The sequence below is a fragment of the Labeo rohita genome, chromosome 10, assembly GCF_022985175.1.
Source record: "Labeo rohita strain BAU-BD-2019 chromosome 10, IGBB_LRoh.1.0, whole genome shotgun sequence".
Lineage (NCBI taxonomy): Eukaryota > Metazoa > Chordata > Actinopteri > Cypriniformes > Cyprinidae > Labeo > Labeo rohita.
In genome coordinates, this window is record NC_066878.1 from 5442337 (window position 1) to 5460208 (window position 17872).

Consider the following 17872-nt stretch of genomic DNA (forward strand, 5'->3'; position numbering starts at 1 on the left):
AACTCTTTGTTTATTTAATAATAATATTGGCCCAAAATAAATGAAGTGTATCTGCAGTGACCTCAAAACAGGTATTACAAAATATAAATCCAAGTGGCATTTTGCCAGCAAGCTTGTATGAAGGTTTCTTGGGGAATATAATTGTTTGTTTGCTTTTCAAACCATGAAAGTAAATTAAAAGCACTTTTTCTTTAAGGTGGGGCAAAATCATCAGGGTTTGTTTGATCAAACTTGACGCTATAATACAACAAAAACATGTTCCTAGATGTTTTTTGTTTTCTTAAATAATAATGGCCCAACATAAATTAAATGTATCTACAGTGGCCTCGAAATGTATTTTTAAGCCTCTTCAAGGGATAGTTCACCTAAAAAAGAAAACTCTGTCAATAATTTCTCACCTTCATGTCGTTCCAAACCTGTAAGACCTTTGTTCATCTTCAGAACACAAATTAAGAAATTAAGCAATGCAATTGACACATTCAAGGCCCAGAAAGGTAGTAAAGACATTGTTAAAATAGTCCATGTGACATCAGTGGTTCACCTGTAATGTTGTAAAGCTACAAGAATACTTTTTGTGCAAAGAAAACAAAAATAGAGTCAGAAAGCTCTCGGATTTCATCAAAAATATGTGTTGTGAAGATGAACGAAGGTCTTACGGGTTTGGAACGACATGAGGGTGAGTAATAAATGACAGAATTTTATTCTTGGGTGAGCTATCCTTTTAAGACACAGTTAAGATAACAAAATATCAAACCAAGTGGAATTTTTTAGTGTAGCACAACACACATCAAGTAAAATGTTTCACAAAAACAAGTTTGTTAATAATAAAACAATATATTGTTTAATATTAAGACAAGCTTTTGGACTCTTTCAGATCGTCCAGCGTTGAGTCACATGAAGGTTTCTTGACGAATGTGATTTGTTTGCTCCACAGGCCAGCGTCTGTTTGGCGAGAGCATCCTGGGTTTGACGCAGGGCTCCGTGTCTGATCTGCTGGCCCGGCCCAAGCCCTGGCACAAGCTCAGCCTGAAGGGTCGGGAGCCGTTTGTACGAATGCAGCTGTGGCTGAGCGACCCGCGGAACGTGGAGAAGCTCATGGACATGAAGCGGATGGAAAAGAAAGGTAATCTCCCGCCTCGAAAAGCATCTGCCGCCGTCTGGCCGCACACCAACAAACACCTGTTTGCAATTGTCTGTGTTGTTTCAGAATGTTTTTATTTCAGTGTTTATTAAAGCGCTTCACAGTTTGTTCAGTGTCGGCTTAGTTGGCAGGTCTTTTTAGGACATTTTAAAGACGGCTGTCTGGTGTGGAATTTTATTTGTTTTTTGTTGTTGTCTTTTTCACTTGACGATGGAGCTGTGTTGCAGCAGTTTGCCTGAACCATAGTGCTCATCTGGGTCGCGTTTCCAGTTTCCTATCAACCTCTTTTTTCACTAACAAAGTGCTGGTGCCCAATCTGGGCTGGTTCCATGTAAAGACAAAGCAGCTCAGGGACATATTTATTGGTTTTAGACACTTTAAACCTGGTAGTTTCAAACTAGGAACTGCTAACGTCAATAGCTGGGGGGCAGGATAATGTCCTCACCACATCTTGTTTTCAAAAGCTCAATCCAGCCACATTCACACACAACTACATAGTGCTTTTTTGACTATTTTTATCATTGTGCAAAACTATTTCAGCCACTGTAAAATCTTACATAAAGAGAGTGTGTGTGTGTGTAAATGTTATGTGTAAAAATAAACTTGAATAAACACCGATTGTATGTTAAAAGTGAGTACAACTTACCGAAATCTGTATCCTGTCTCTTGTAATCGCTCGATCGGTGTTTAACCGCTCAAAGACGTCAATATAACAGCTTGTAAACAATGTCACGTAATGTCACGTAACGTCATATGTACCTCAGGAAAAACATATTCCTTGACCATAAACTGGTTAGTCAGCTAGAAAAATAAATTGTATAAAGGAGCTTTTTGCTAAATATGTGCAACAAATAACATATTCATTATAATTTTTACTGTTCTTCGATGTTTAATTTATGTTTGAATAAACCCGTCAGGTTTTATGACAGCCACCATTTAAAAAAATGAACTGGAGTAGAAATATGTAATTCTAACTTTATTATTATTATTATAAAAACTTTATTCAGTCTAATTCAAGCGTTTGTATACAAATCAGTTAATTTTAACCTTCAATATTATAGTAATGTAGTATCAACTGACTCTCATGTATATTTTACATCATTAGTTGTGAGAATTTATGTCTTGAGAAAATTTGGCATGTACTGTACCTGATATGTATCCAAAATAATCTATATTGAATCGAATCTGAAATCAAATCACAAGATTGTGAATCGGAAGCTAATCAAATTGAATTGTGAAATTTGTTTCAAATCCCAGCCCTATGAAATTTATATTGTATTATAATCAAATAGCTTCAGCCAGGTACAACAGCTTTTAGTGTCATAAAAACACTAAATTACACTTCCAAAGTTTGTGGTTGGTTGGATTCATTAGTGTTTATTAGATTTTTTTTGCTCAAGAAACATTTCTCATTATTATCAATGTTGAAGGAGCAACCGTGATTTGTTTTTTCAGGATTTTTCATGACTTATAAAGTTCAAAAGTAAAATTATTTTACGTTTTGAAATCTTTAAGTAAAACAATCTATATACACATTATAAATGTCCTTGCTCTCACTTTCGATCCATGAATGTATCCTTGCTGAATAAAAGTAATAATTTAAATGTAAGTATAAATAAGTTTACATGTTACATTTTCGAACATACAAGTAGACTTAGTCTATCTTACATTTTTCTGGTAACAGAAAAAAGCGCAACAATTGTGTATTTTCATGCAGATCGCAGATTGTCAGTACCTTGGTCATGTGTCCATATTTACATAATGCGTCCGTGATTACATGTCCATATTTACACCTGCTAATTATCGCCAAATGTGCGATTGTGTTTATCCAGTATTGATTCCAGCCAGCGCAGGAGTTGCAGAAAACAATCTTTAAGCTGCCTCTCGTCAACGCGCCTCTCTTTAATGTGAAGAGATGCGCGAGATGCCGGAGATGAGGCGGTCAGGCGGAGGGAGGCCTGATGGGCTGTTTGATTGCTCTTTTTTTCCCTCTTTAATAGCCCAGATGTGTCCTCTGGCTGGCGTGTAGGCCGCACATGCTCTGTGAGGCCGCTCGTCGCTCCGCTGTCTGGATTGATGAGGGTGGGAGATGTCATTTCTGTGATCGGCTGTGACAGGCTGACGGCTCTGTGGGGCTGGCTTACTTAAAGTCCACTGCACCCAGCGCCGGGCCCGTACGCCTCCGAGCTTGCAGCAGGCCAAGTGAACATTCCTGGAGTCATTAGGCCTGTTTAACACTCCTCTCGGGCTAAAAGTGACATTACTGGTGCTCCCTGGGTGACGATGACGATGATGGTTTTGTTATGAGTCAGGCTTTGTGGTTCGCATGCGCGTGGAGCGGGCAAAACTCGGGGGGGACCTCCTCATTAGAGTGAAAGTGGCTCCATCGTTTACCCCTAAAGCTCACTGTGCGCTTGCCAGGGACGGAAAGCAACAGCTTCGCTGTCGTGTTCTCTCTCTGTTTTCGTCTCTCTCCACCTCGCTCCAGCTTTTCAGAAAAGAGTATGAATTTGACCTCGACGCTGGCTAGAGGCACAAAGCAAATTAGCCTTGCTTGGCCCTTGTTCTGAGAGTTTTGGCCACCAGCGGAATCTTTTACCATTGCTGTTGCCAAAGGCTCCTCTTCAACAGACACTGAAACGCAGCGGAAATGACAAATTTCACACACAGCTGTGTAGTTAGCTGTACTGTGCCTTTTTTTTTTTTTAAATCAGAAAAAGGATTTTAATGTGCTTGCTCTCTGTTTGTGTTCATTTAAGAAAAAACAAAGTCATCATACTGATTACTCGGTATTATTGTTACTGGAATTACTTTTCATTAAACTGTAAATTGTTCGTAGGAGAAAGAATTCCTGGCGTTTTGAGAATATTTGGCCTAGTTGGGCCAGGAATTCAGAATTGTGTTTTCCTGCCAGTATTTTTTTTTTTTTTTTTTTTTTTACTAGCGCTAATACTTCTATTTGTAATATTGTGAAATATTATTCTAATTTAAAAGAACTGTTTTCAATATTAATGTGTCTTAAAATGTTATTTATTTATGTGATGAAAGCTGAATTTTCTGCAGCCATCAGCGTCACATGAGCCTTCAGAAATTCTTATGTTGTTATTATTGTTATTATTATTATTATTATCAGTGTTGAAAACCGATTAATATTTTTGTGGAAACTGATCTTTTTTTCAGGATTCTTTGATGAATGCAAAGATCAAATGAATAGAATCGCACTATAAATATCTTTACTCTCCCTTTTGATCAAATTTATGTGCTCTTGCTGAACAAAAACAATTCTCTAATTCTCAGTAGTACAATATGTGGAATTTTTGACTTTTAGACAGCTAAATACATTTATGAGAAAATTATGACATGATGCAAAACGGTACTGCTTTGTGTGTCAATTTTAACCCATTTTCACTGACACTAGTAAAAAATGTCATTGTTATGTTATTAAGATTAATTGCTTTGTTTAAATTAGAGTGGGTTGCTAAACAGCAATGCTCAAAACAGAGAAACCGACACGTGCAACAAATAAAAACACATGCACAATAAATGCAAACTTAGAAAGCTCTTAAATAATCAGGTCATCTTTATAATTTAGCCTAGTTGAATCTCCCTTTTTTTGGAGGATTTTTGAATAATTATTTTTGAATTATTACTTTTGTAATGCTGATGTACCAGTCAAACTTACAAAAACCTTGAGATGCAATAATAATATTGGTAATCAAAGACTGCCCCCTACTGTCTAGAGAAAAATACAGCAATCATGCATTTTATTAACTGTAATTTAATCTAAAGCATCTAACACATGCTGTTTAGTAGGACTGTATCCACCATAGACACTGAGGGGAACACACTGCCCCCCCAATATTCAGTTCAATCAATACTGGACCCTGGACTATAAAACCATAATTGGTTTCACAGATTTATACATCAACTGAAGGCTGAATAAATAAGCTTTTTTTGTTAGGATAGGACAATATTTTGTCCTATATATATCTAAGGGTACAAAAAAATTCAAAATATTGAGAAAAAAAAACTTGACTTTAAAGTTGACCAAATGACATTCTTCGCAATGCATATTACTAATAAAAAGTTATTTTTGGTATAATTATGATAGGTAATTTACTAAATATCTTCATAGAACGTGATCTTTACTTAATATCCTAATGATTTTTGGCATAAAAGAAAAATTGATCATTTTGCCCAACACAATGTATTTTTGGCTATTGCTACTAATATAACCGTGCTACTTATGGCTGGTTTTGTGGTCCAGGGTCACATATGGGCCAGTGCTTTTAATTTGTTGTTTAGTGCATCATGTTAAACATATTTCCCAGAGCATGTTTGCTTATTTGTATGTATATTCTCTGATTGTATTTACAGCTGTTCTCCATATGTGTTTTCCAGCCTACATGAAGAGGCGCCACAGCTCAATCGGTGAGAGTCATTCGCTGGAGAGCGGTCTGTCAGGAAGTGACCTCACTCAGGGCGCCAGCCCCCAAAACCTCTCCCAGCAGCAGCAGCAGCAACAGCAGCAGCCCCAGCTGAAGAAACCCCGTGTGGTGCTGGCTCCAGAAGAGAAGGAAGCTCTGAAGAGAGCCTACCAGCAGAAGCCTTACCCCTCTCCTAAAACCATTGAGGAGTTAGCGAGCCAGCTCAACCTCAAAACCAGCACGGTCATCAACTGGTTCCACAACTACAGGTACTGAGGCGCTTTACCCCTTAAACCCATATGAACTTTATTTTTTTTAAATTTTATAAGGTTCTCTGTGGTCCGCTTATAATGTCAGTAAGAATTTTATATTTAAAAAAAACATAATTTATAAGTAATACGCAATTTTCTATCCTTTTTTTGACCTATTTTAAAACTGTTTTTTTAGTAAACGCCCATTACTATGATCGTTTTGCATATTAAAATAATCCATGGACATTGCTCTGGTGTGCTCTAAAAACAATACAGGGTTGAAAACATGTACATTTACTCTGTAAACAATTTGTAACAAACAAAGCAATAGTGACACATAGTAAAAACATTGTTACTCACACTTGTGTGTTGCGGCTAATTAAAGTTGGATTCAATATAGTCAGGAGTGCATCATGTATAATTTTAAAGACATAGTTCACACAAAAATGAAACTTCTGTCAGTAATTACTCAACCTCATGTTGTTCCAAACCCATAAGACCTTCGTTTAACTTTAGAACATAAATTAAGATATTTTTGATGAAATCCGAGAGCTTTCTGACCTTGCATAGACAGCGACGCAAATGCGTTAAAATAATCCATGTAAAGTCAGTGGTTTAAACGTAATGTTATGAAGCTATGACAATACTTTTTGTGTGCAAAGAAAGTAAAAATAACAACTTCATTCAACAGTTTCTTCTCTTCCGTGTCAGTCTCCACCACATATTCACAAGAGTACTACGACGTATGCGTGTGGTGCTGTTGATGCAGGAGCTGACGTTCTTGTTTCTTACTAAAATGATCTGGAACTACGATTACTCGTCTCTGACTGCCTGTGCAGATGATGTAGAAGTAGGCGTTGATCTTCTCCAAAGGTAGTCTTTTGTCACACTGTGACGTCATATAAAACAAAATGTTTGGGCAAATGCTTAGTTGGAATAAAACCTGCGTCTATAGTTGTCGCCGTTTTCAGTAGTTTGTTATTCTTGTTCTGTCTCCTTTGTTTCTTCTCCAACTGTGAAACAATGAGCCAGGCCAGTGTTGCCACCTTGTGGATGAACTTTATTCACAATTTAAAATGCATGTACAAGCCATAACATAGGGCTGCCCTCAACTAAAGATTTTTCTGGTCGACTAGTAGTTGTTAATTTTTAGAATTAGTCAACTTAGCATTACCAATAGTCACACGTTTATTAATAAACCATATAAATTACAATAATGAGTCTTTAAATGTCTAAAAAGTCTAATAAGCGCTCAAGCGCACAAAAAAAGCTTGCCACAGCGCACTGGCAGATATAATAATTATGAATGTGGGAAAAACAGTAAGGAGGCTGCATTAATGTTTTAATAATTTATTGATAAACTAGTGCTTTCTTTGTTTTCGTCTTAAGAGATCAAGTCGACGACAATGACTTGTCATCTCCGCAGTGGTGATGCGCCTGTAAAGTTTTAAAGTGACACACTCAAGTTCACAGAGACCAGGACGGCAGAAAGCGCATACTGTTTGCTTTCATTATTTTACAAAAGCGCAACGTTTTGTTGTTATTGTGAGTGCACATAAATAAACATACAGTCTTTACAGATTTGAAAGATGTATTACTGTTATCTGTATTGCCAAAAATGACAGTATTTTAAGAGCAGGTGACCACACTGGCGCTTCCATCTGTCATGCCGTAAAGTGCGCTACTATTCAGCTTCCACACTCCGCACAGACACTTCAACAGTGCATTTTTTATACTTTAACATTAGATTGAGCGGCAATGTGAAGTTGCTACTATGTACATATCCCTGCTGAAAAAAAAACAGCTAGAACCAGCCTAAGCTGGTTGGCTGGTCTTAACTGGTTTAAGTAGCTGGTTTTAGCTGGTCTCCCAACCTGGTTAGGCTGGTTAGGCTGGTCAAGCTGGTTTTCCTGCTGGAAAAACTTGCTAAAACCAGCCTAAGCTGGTTGACTGGTTTTAGCTGGTCATCAAGCCTGGTCTTAGCTGGTCAGCAGGCTGGTTTTAGAGTGGTTTTGGCCACTTCCTTAGCTGGCCAGGCTGGTCTTAGCTGGTCAGGCTGGGAGACCAGCTGGAACAACCAGCTAAAACCAGCTAAGACCAGCCAACTAACTTAGGCTGGTTTTAGCTGTTTTTTTTTTTCAGCAGGATTAACTGGTTGTTCCAGCTGGTCTCCCAGCCTGGCCAGCTAAGGAAGTGGCCAAAACCCCTATAAAACCTTAGGCTGGTTTTAGCAAATTTTTTTCAGCAGAGATTTCAGAAGAAAAGCCATATTTGACGTCGGTAAATGATAGGTGAGCATTTTGATGTTCTGAATTTTTTTTTTTTTTTTCTGCGAACAAGCAATTAATAAAACTTCAGTCAGCCAAGCCTTTTCTTGTCGACAAACAGTTTGTCGACTATTGGGGCCCAGTCATACCACAGTAGGAGGCACTGAGGAGCTCACCCTCAGTTTCTTTGTTTCTGTGGTTGAAAAAATGGGCTATATGCTTACAGTAGAAGTATACTGACGAAATTAGGCAGCGGCACTGTACCCATACCCTAACGGGTGCATAAAATCTATACTTTATATTAGGGATGCACCGAAACGTATCGGCCGAAATGCTTGCGCGTTTTGTCAGTAAAGCCGGTTCTGTAATCAGCGGTAAATGCCATCAGGTGCGTGATTTCACGTTGAGCCGTATATACTACACACAGCCGTTGTTCACTGACGAGCTGCGCAAATTCACACTGATAATGAACATGGATTTGCGCAGCTCGTCAGTGAAATCACGCACCTGATGGCATTTACAGCTGATTACAGAACCGGCTTTACTGACAAAACGCGCAAGCATTTCGGCCGATACGTTTCGGTGCATCCCTACTTTATATACTATGCTTTGGGCTTTAGCTTAGCAGCTATCCATCTGACTTTGTTCCTTTTCTCACAAGTCTTGTTCGTTGTTCCCACAGATCCCGTATTCGGCGAGAGCTCTTTATCGAAGAGATCCAGGCGGCGGCCGGCGAAGGCGGATCCCCCTCGGCGCGGCCCGGGAAGTCCGGTGGCGAAGGAGACAACAGCTGCGATGGCACCGAGTCCGACAGCACCGCGGAGGGACGACCGAGTGGTTCTGAGGAACGCAAGGGCCTCCTGGAGAGCCCCAGCCTCAGCCACAGAGACGAAGACGCTGAGGCCGAGTTCCCCAGCGCCTCGGGCACCAGCAGGCCACGAGGAGGCATCATAGACAGCCTGTTCGGCATCCCCGAGTCCGTATCCTCTGCCGCCGCCACTGCCGCTGCTACCCCCTGCCGAAACCCAAAGGACAGCAGTCTGCGCAAGAAGAAAGCAGCCAACCTCAACAACATCATCCACAGGCTGGAGAAAGCGGCGAACCGCGACGAGCCTCACGAATGGGAGTTCTGAGGGCGCCGCCACGTTGTCGTCGTTTTATTCTCACTTTGTCCCTCACTGAGCTAACCCGGCCAAGCCTGGTGCACACACAACACCGGTTAACCCAAGGGTTTCGATTCGCTGTTTAGAAGTGGGTTATCAGAGACAAGAACAAGAAAAGGAAACAAGTTTTTAGTCTGTTTATTTTGTGAAGCACTTAACGGCCCTGCTGGCCACAGGGCTGTGACACCATTGGCTAATGGTGGAGACACAAAACTGAAAAGCACAGGAGAGGGAGCGTTCCCATGAAATATTCTCAAGACTGGCGACAGTCACAAAAAACACAAAAACACACACTATGATATCACCGTCTCTCTATTTCTAATAGAGGCGTTCTCACCAACAAGCTGAATAACTGTTACAATAATTTATCAGTTCTCAAGAGTCTTGGGAGTTTCCTCTTTTGTATCACGTACGCTTCGGCCGTCAGCAAAGACTAGTTCGAACCGGTTTCAAACCAAAAGTCAAGCATTTAAAAGCAAGTGTTGGCTGAAGGAACACGGGTGCACCGTCCCACCTGCCTCTCCCTCCCTACCCCAGAGGAGGCCATCCAATGGCTATGCAACTCTAGTACGCAATGGATTCCAGCGTAATGGAACCCGCATTATTTTCACAGTTCGGAAGCTTCTCCGAAGTGAGAAGAAAATCCTTTTTTATAGCAATTAAGTTGCCACCGAGAGATTGCACAGTCAGTTGACTCTAAACAGCACTCCTTTTGATTTCACACGCCAACGGCCTAAAAAAAAAAAAATCACGCGAACGAAAAAAGAAAGAATCCACGATCACGCAATTATTCATACCGTTGTTGTAAGGTCGACGCGAATGGGAGACGGGAGTAATTTCGTAACTCGATAGCTAAGTGTCAATTTTTATCGTTATCTAGGTCTCTTGTAAGGGTAGCGCTCGTTTAATTTTTTTCCATAGCTTTAATCGCCTCCGCGACTTGCGTTTTGAAGCCCGCGGAGGTCTTGTTTAATAATAAACGTCATTTTAGGCCAAAACAAAGACAGATAGTGAAGAAAAAAAGGATTTGTACAGTACTTTGAGTAAATATTCCTGACAAGATATTTTTTAAAGAGAATGAACAAGCCTGATTTTTATCCTCTTATAATAGAACCATACATCAGAGACCTCTAACCAAGTTGGGCGGTTTGGGCCCATAGAATTACAATTCTAATCCAATATCTATGGTGTTATAAATTCTAATTCTATGGAGTGGCCGTGGGCCACTGCACTGTATGGGCTGGTCCTCAGCACCAGGGTACCGGACGCTCTCGTGCAAACTTCGAAACTTCAGGTTCTTCACCAGCTTCTCCATTCACTGTTCACCCAACCGCATACGAGCTTTTCGTGGCGCACCTGTCCTCCGAGACGACTGGAAAAACACCTTGCGAAACGGACTTGTGTTTTGTTTTTTCTTCATACTGTACACGACGGAGGACTCGGACACATTTTCATCCTCATTTAACACACGTTCAACGAAAAAAAAAAAAAGAGGAAAATATGTAGATTGTGAATGAAAAGCTCTTTTAACGTTAGCGGCCCGAGGTGAACCTCTACACGGACTCGGCACCTCTGTAGAAACGTTCTTTCTCTCCTGAACACCTTTCGAAACCTGCTCACCTTTCACCTCCGGCCCTTGTGTCATTGTATGCAGTTGATTTTGTGAACGAAAGCGCAGATCGGTGGCGCCACGCGCGAACCTTGAGTGTGAGGGTGTTTGTGTGTGTGTGATTGTTGACAAGAGCGATCTATATTTGTATATTACTACTACTACTCGCCACAGGCAGTGGAAGCAAACACCTCCTCACGTCCCTAAGCTATTTAGCAGTCCTGCAGCATATCACATAGTACATTTAAGTTCTTTTTATTTACACGCATAAACTAATGGTAGATATTTTTGTTTGTTGGTGTGGTTTGCTTATTTATAGATGCTGTCTTTTACATATTGATGTCTTATATTGTTATACGTGTTCTTTTTTTTGTAATGGAAGGGACTATAAAAGGTCAGGTTACATATTTTTAGACTAATAGACTGCCGGCAGTATTGGATTACATTTAAATGATGTACTTTTGATACATGTCTATTGATTAATTCTGAAGATTATCATTTTTTTTTTTTTGTTTTTGTTTTTTTTTTTGTTCCATATATTTTACTCTGTTAGTGAGCTGGATGAACAGTTACTACATTGACAAAGGAAGCAGAATTCTATGTATTGCATTAATGATTTTAATTAGTACGCATTTTAGATGTTTTAACTTTAATGACAATTCAAGATGAATTGCGTTTGGCTGTATTGACTCTACGATTGACGCTCTTGAATTGGGTTTTCAGGTTAACCTGCAAACGTTCTGAGATTACGTAACGTTACGTTTATAAATCGCAATCAAGTTGCTATAATGAGCCAGTGAACAACTGGTAGTTAACGTCACTGAAAATGAGCTGTCGCTTTGAGCTGCACCTTGAGGAATTGGACTTTTCGTTTTCGTTTTTTAGTAGGAATGAAATTCACTCGATGTCGTTCGGTGGCGTTCAAATGTACGCCGATGAATCTTGAAGAACGGCTTAAAACTACCTTTGGCCTTTTTAACGCGTGCCAATGAATGATTCAAATCAAATTTGTCTCTTTAAGACCTACGAAAGCACAGAGAGATACTTCATGAACCGATGTTTTTAGCGGAATATTCGAATACGTCGAAAGCACGTGACTGTTTCTCGAACTTTCTCTCCACGTCTAACATTGGAGTGCCTTCACTGAAAACTGTTCGCTACTATAATCGCGTCGTCTTCATTCCAAGTAAGTGATTGATTGGAAGTATCATAGCGCATTTTCGCCAGCAAGTTTAATAATAATAACAATAAGGTCTCATCTAGTCTCAGGTCATAATATTCTGTACTTTTAGGGTGTCTGTATTGTTTTATCTGAGAGAAAACAGCTGTCCCAGGATTCAGGCTTGGTTATTAAAAAACCAAAGTTTTTACAATGGCAATTTCGATCGGTTAACTTCGCATTTATTCGTCCCAAGTGTCGTTTTAATCATCTCTAGGCATTCATTAGATATTTTTTGATCATGTATTTTAACGGTAGGATTCCCCTCATGCTGGAGGAAGTTCACAGATGGATTTGGCGCGCGGAAACTCTTGAAATGATTTGTAGACTATATACTGTAGTGTGGACCAAATTGTCAAAGCAGACAAATCAGCTTGTAAAGACTCTTTTTCTGATCACGAACATGTGCTTCAATTGAACACAGACGAAGGAAACACACGTTTAGGAGCACATTCAAATCTGGTCTATATTACGGACGTTTTTTTTTTAACGTCTGTCACGTTCTCACTGACTGAAACCGTAACCGTAACCGTACTGTTGATATCATGGCATGAAACACTTATTAGAAGAACACTTAGAGTTTCCAAACGATTCTCAGTGCAGATGTCCAGCACTTTTTTTCTCTGCTTTTTGCAAATATTTTTCTATGGAAAGTATTGCAGATGACTAAATAACACATCAACGTAACGACTGCACAGACAGCACGTTTATATGATTTCTTAAGAAAAAGACAAAAAAAGAAAAAAAGAAAAACAAAGCAACAAAAAGATCATCATTATTGATATTACATTGGTAGTCACGAGTAGCATTAATGTAGATATTCGTCCGTAGCTTAGTTCGCTAGTGATGTCATAATTGTTACCTCGTTTATTCCCTCACACACTTACATCACTTCCTGAGACAGTATGTTCTTTCTTCACCTGAGACAGTATGTTTTTAAACAGCCACCGTTTGTTTCATCGTATCCCGGATGGAGATTTGAAATTTTTTTTTTCTTCTCTCGTTCGTTTGTTTTTCAAGTTGTGTAATTGTGTTACATGTGAGGCGAGCACGACGATTATACATCTGTCTCAGCGAGAGCAACACTTTATCACGATTCATTTCGACCAACGATCTATGGAAATGGGATGTCTTGGATCTCTTTATCTCTCTCTGTTGTTGCTCTGTATGCTGTAATATGGGTAATATGAAGCCTTGTAATGAAATATGACAGGCAGCTCCCAACACAAGCTGGTATCCTATAGATTCTCCTTAGGTCTCTCAAAGCTCAGGTAGAACCTCGGTTTAGCACAGTCCTTTTGTCCATTAGTTTGTTGGTGACACTTTCCCTCTTACACCTGCTAACGACAGTTGTATGGTTTATTTTTCTATGTGTCATGGTTTTGAACCACGAGATGGAGCTGAATCCTCCATTTTACCTGAATAAAGACTCTTCCACTTTGTTCTCTTGATATGTATTTAGTTCGGTTGGTTTTTCCTTTGTGTATCATCATGTAGTCTTGTATTCTGTTCCCAGCGCTGTTACAGTTCTAATCCAAAATGAAAAAAGCAATATCACTGTTTGAAATTCATTATTATTATTATTATTATTATAATTATTATTATTATTATTCCTCATTACCACCATAGGTGTATTAACTGAAGTAAATATCTTTTGTACAAACACATTACCACTGTACTCTGCATTTATTTGAGTATTTCTGATGTCAGGAATATGAACCCATGTTCAAGCAGCACAAAGTATGTGTAAACTACAATGTGTACATGTTTTTATGACTACAACAGTTATATGTTTACCAGTCAAATGTTTTTGAACAGTACGTTTTTAAAGAAGGCTCTTCTGCTCACCAAGCCTGCATTTATTTGATCCAAAGTACAGCAAAAAAAGTAATATATTTACTATTTAAAATAACTGAATTTTTAGCAGCATGTCTCCAGTCACATGATCCTTCAGAAATCAATATAATAATCTGATTTGCTGTTTATAAAACATTTATTATTGTTGAAAACTGCGGAGTCGATTTTTTTGAGGAATAGAAAGTTCAGAAGAATAGCATTTATCTGAAATAAACGTTATAAATGTCTTATCACTTTTGATCAATTTAACGCATCCTTGCAAAAAAACGTATTTCTATAAATTATTTCAGATAAATGAAAATCTCTGGATCTTTCTATTCATCAAAGAATTTTGAAAAAATATACTCAGCTGTTTTAAATATTGATAGTAGTAATGTTTCTTAGACAGAAAATCAACATATAGGAACGATTTCTGAAGGATCATGGGAGGCTGAAGACTGGAGTAATGATGCTGAAAATTTAGCTTTGGTAACAGAAATAAATTGCATTTTAAAATATATTCAAATAGAAAACAGTTATTTTAAATAGTAAAAATATTTCATACTTTGGATCAAATAAATGCAGGCTTGGTGAGCAGATGAGACTTCTTTATAAAACATTAAAAATGTTACTGTTCAAAAACTTTTGACTGGTAATATATGCATACGTATATCTGTGTCATGTGGACCTTTTAAGGGCCTAAATGAAATTACAACATACAAAAGTTTCAAAAATAAGCACATACTGCTAGAAACACCACACTTCTACACAAACATATTTTGAATAATTTATTTTCTTTCCACGATATCCACAGTACATATTCATCCATGTATTTAAATAACCATAAGGCACATTTAAATTGAATTGTTTCAATTTAATTTCAGCAAATCTTTCATTCCAATTCCATTTTTAGATTGAACTCACATCTTGTGTTAACAGTCTACATCCTTAATTAGCCGACCACAAATTCAGAACATTTCCATCATACTTCCAAATGTCTAAATTACACTTTACTTTCAAGTGACAGACATTTATTTTGTACACAATACTTGTCAGTTATTCTAAAACTTAAATTAGGGGCTCAGGTGAAGTGAAGCCAGACTAATAATAATAATAAAGCAAGGCTGGTTTTTACCAAGGCCTTTTGTGCAAAATAATGCCATCAGTGTTTCCTAACAGTTTAAATGCATTATGCTCCATACCTACAGAAATCATTATTACTCTGAATACAGTTTAACGGATGAGGTAGAGCACACAATTGTAGCTACAATGGCATCCATTGACAGATAAACCATTTTCAGATGTCCTATTACCTTAAATTAAAACGTTTAAGATCAAATAGTCTGAATCAGTCTGGTTGTTGGTTGTGTTTATACAGCATCTCTCTTTTTTTTTTGTTTATATTTTATATTTTCAAAAAAGAAAATTAAAACAAGACCTTTCTTTCTTATATTTTGTCATTTTTTCCCAAAAGAAAAAAAAAAGGAAGAAAAAGAAATTAACAATCCCCTTTTAGAAAATCAGTTTTGGGTAGGATTTGTTAAAACTAATGCTGTCACATGATTAACCACAATTAATCGCATCAAAAATAAAAGTTTTTGCTTATATACATTAAAAATGTACACAGTACACGCATATATGTGACCCTGGACCATGAAACCCGTCTTAAGTCGCTGGGGAATACATGTAGCAATAGCCAAAAATACATTGTATGGATCAAATTATAGATTTTTCTTTTATGCCAAAAATCATTAGGAAATTAAGTAAAGATCATGTTCCATGAATATATTTTGTAAATTTCCTACTGTAAATATATCAAAACTTCATTTTTGATTAGTAATATATATTGTAAAGAACTTAATTTGGACAACTTTAAAGGCGATTTTCTCAATATTTAGATTTTTTTTTGCATCCTTAGGTTCCATATACTGAAATAGTTGTATCTCGACCAAATATTGTTCTATCCTAACAAACCATGCATCAATGGAAAGCTTATTTATTCAGCTTTCGGATGTTGTATAAAGCTCAATTTTGAAAAATTTACCCTTATAACTGATTTTGTGGTCCAGGGTCACATATAAACAACTTTTATTTGGATGCGTTTAAATTGTTTGACAGCACTAGTTGAAACACGAAAAAAATGATAAATATGACATATCAGTACAATATATTTGTGTGTTGGCACATTATTTAATCAAAACCCATTTTTAGCAGTTAAAATGTGAGATGTTTTTCAAGTATCCCTGTATCTTCTTCATTTGGTAGACTTGAGGCTAAACAAGATCATCATCGCCGTAACCAGCATCACCCCTACAGTGATCTCCTTCAACCTGCCCAGTTTCATATCCTCAACCAGCTCTTCTTTCTTCCTGATGATCTCTTCCCTACGCTGCCGGATCTCCTGCTCTCTCTTCAGCTGTTCTCCGTAGTGTGATCTGATGAATGTATCAAAGTCGAAGATGTTTTGCTGGGTGGCTCCAACAGAGGGCGAGTCTCGGCTTCTGCTCTGCTGCCCTGATGCAGGACTCTCTCTGCCGGTGGGTTTGCTGGATCCATGTAGGTCAGCTTGACTCAGGATCCCACGGTCGTATTTCCTCCTCAGAGCTTTATTACCCAGGACGTTGTAGGCCTCGCTGATCTGAGAGAACCTGAACACGGCCTCCTCGCTGCCTGCGTTCTTGTCCGGGTGATATATAAAGGACTGCTTATAGTAAGCAGTCTTGATTTGCGCATGCGTGGCGGTGGGGGAAACTTCCAAAATGTCATAGTAAGCAGACTTTGATTTGTATAACGGGCTGTCTGTGCCACTATAAGCTCTGGTGAAAGACATAAACTGCCCTAAAAAATCTTTTGGAGATGCATAAAGAGTCTTTTTATAGATGGATCTCCTTAACTGGCGTTGAAAGTGAGTGCCAGTATGGCTGGACAGAAGGAGTTTTCCATCTGTTCCCAGACACGAGCTGGATTTCTTAGATTTAAATTTTAATCCATGGCAGTCAGTCCATACATTAACATTTCCAGAATGGAGGTCCAACGGCACTTTCAAGCTGTTTGTAACTCCACCAGCACCGGTCAAGAGTGTGTTTGCGGTCCCTTTTGGAGACTCAAGAGCTGCCGGTCTTTTTGCTGCTTCGACGCGGTCATTTCTAATCACACAGAGCTCTGGCAAATTTATTAAACCTGCAACATAAGATGCTGTTGCAACCGGTGTATAGTTTTTATCCAAAAGCGGGAGATTTTGCGGTTTTAAAAGCTTATAAGCGCCGCTCAGGAACCGCAGTCTGACCTCCGCCATTGCGCAGGGATCAACTGAAGAAAGCATCATCTGTTTCCGCGTACCGCAAATCGACCAATCAGATTTTAGCTTCTTTTCGGGTTGAGTGAAATTTGGCCAATGAAGTGGGAGAAGAATATTTCCAGATAAGAGATTGGTGGGGCGTTGAGGTTGTTTTTACATCATAATGATTACATAATAAACTGTGCTGCGATTGACAGGGTCATTCTTACAATTCAATTCCTTCTGTAGTTTAAAATGTTTGAAAAACAAAACCAATTTTTTGTTATTTATTTGTTTGTTTTTTAACTAGGATTGTCCAAATATCAGGACATAAAGTATTCTCAATCATTATTAGTATTATTAATGCAAATTAATCACGAAATTATTGCAGATAATGTAATTATAGACATTTCATTGTATAGAAAATTCAATTCAGTTTTTCTGTGGACATGAGAAAATGACAGTAGTCAAAAAATGATTTAAATTATGTTCAGTTAAATATTAACATTTATGGGGCCACGAAAAGCACTTAACTCATTCTAGTAACAATTCTAAAACAATTCTGGAACCAGTTAATTCATAACTGAATAAAATATATATTGTATGCTCTATATTTTTCTCTTTATGTCAGTGAATGCATATTTATAGGAGTATTTCTATAACTGCAAATTGTATTGTATTG

The 17872-nt window shown here is 38.2% G+C and overlaps 2 protein-coding genes across 2 annotated transcripts in view; one reads left to right on the forward strand and one right to left on the reverse strand.

The window, feature by feature from the left end:
- cux1a (cut-like homeobox 1a) overlaps positions 1–13519 on the forward strand; it is a 152564-nt gene extending 139045 nt beyond the window's left edge. Inside the window, 3 exon segments of the mRNA XM_051120322.1 lie at positions 935–1123; positions 5543–5837; positions 8769–13519. Coding sequence (XP_050976279.1) covers positions 935–1123; positions 5543–5837; positions 8769–9219 — 935 coding nt within the window. The 3' untranslated portion in view covers positions 9220–13519.
- A 1169-nt stretch (positions 13520–14688) lies between these two features.
- Positions 14689–17510, reverse strand: LOC127171583 (uncharacterized). The gene has a single exon (XM_051120323.1). The coding sequence runs from the start codon at positions 17236–17238 to the stop codon at positions 16168–16170; it is 1071 nt and encodes a 356-aa protein (XP_050976280.1). The 5' UTR covers positions 17239–17510; the 3' UTR covers positions 14689–16167.
- Between the last annotated feature and the right edge of the window lie 362 nt (positions 17511–17872).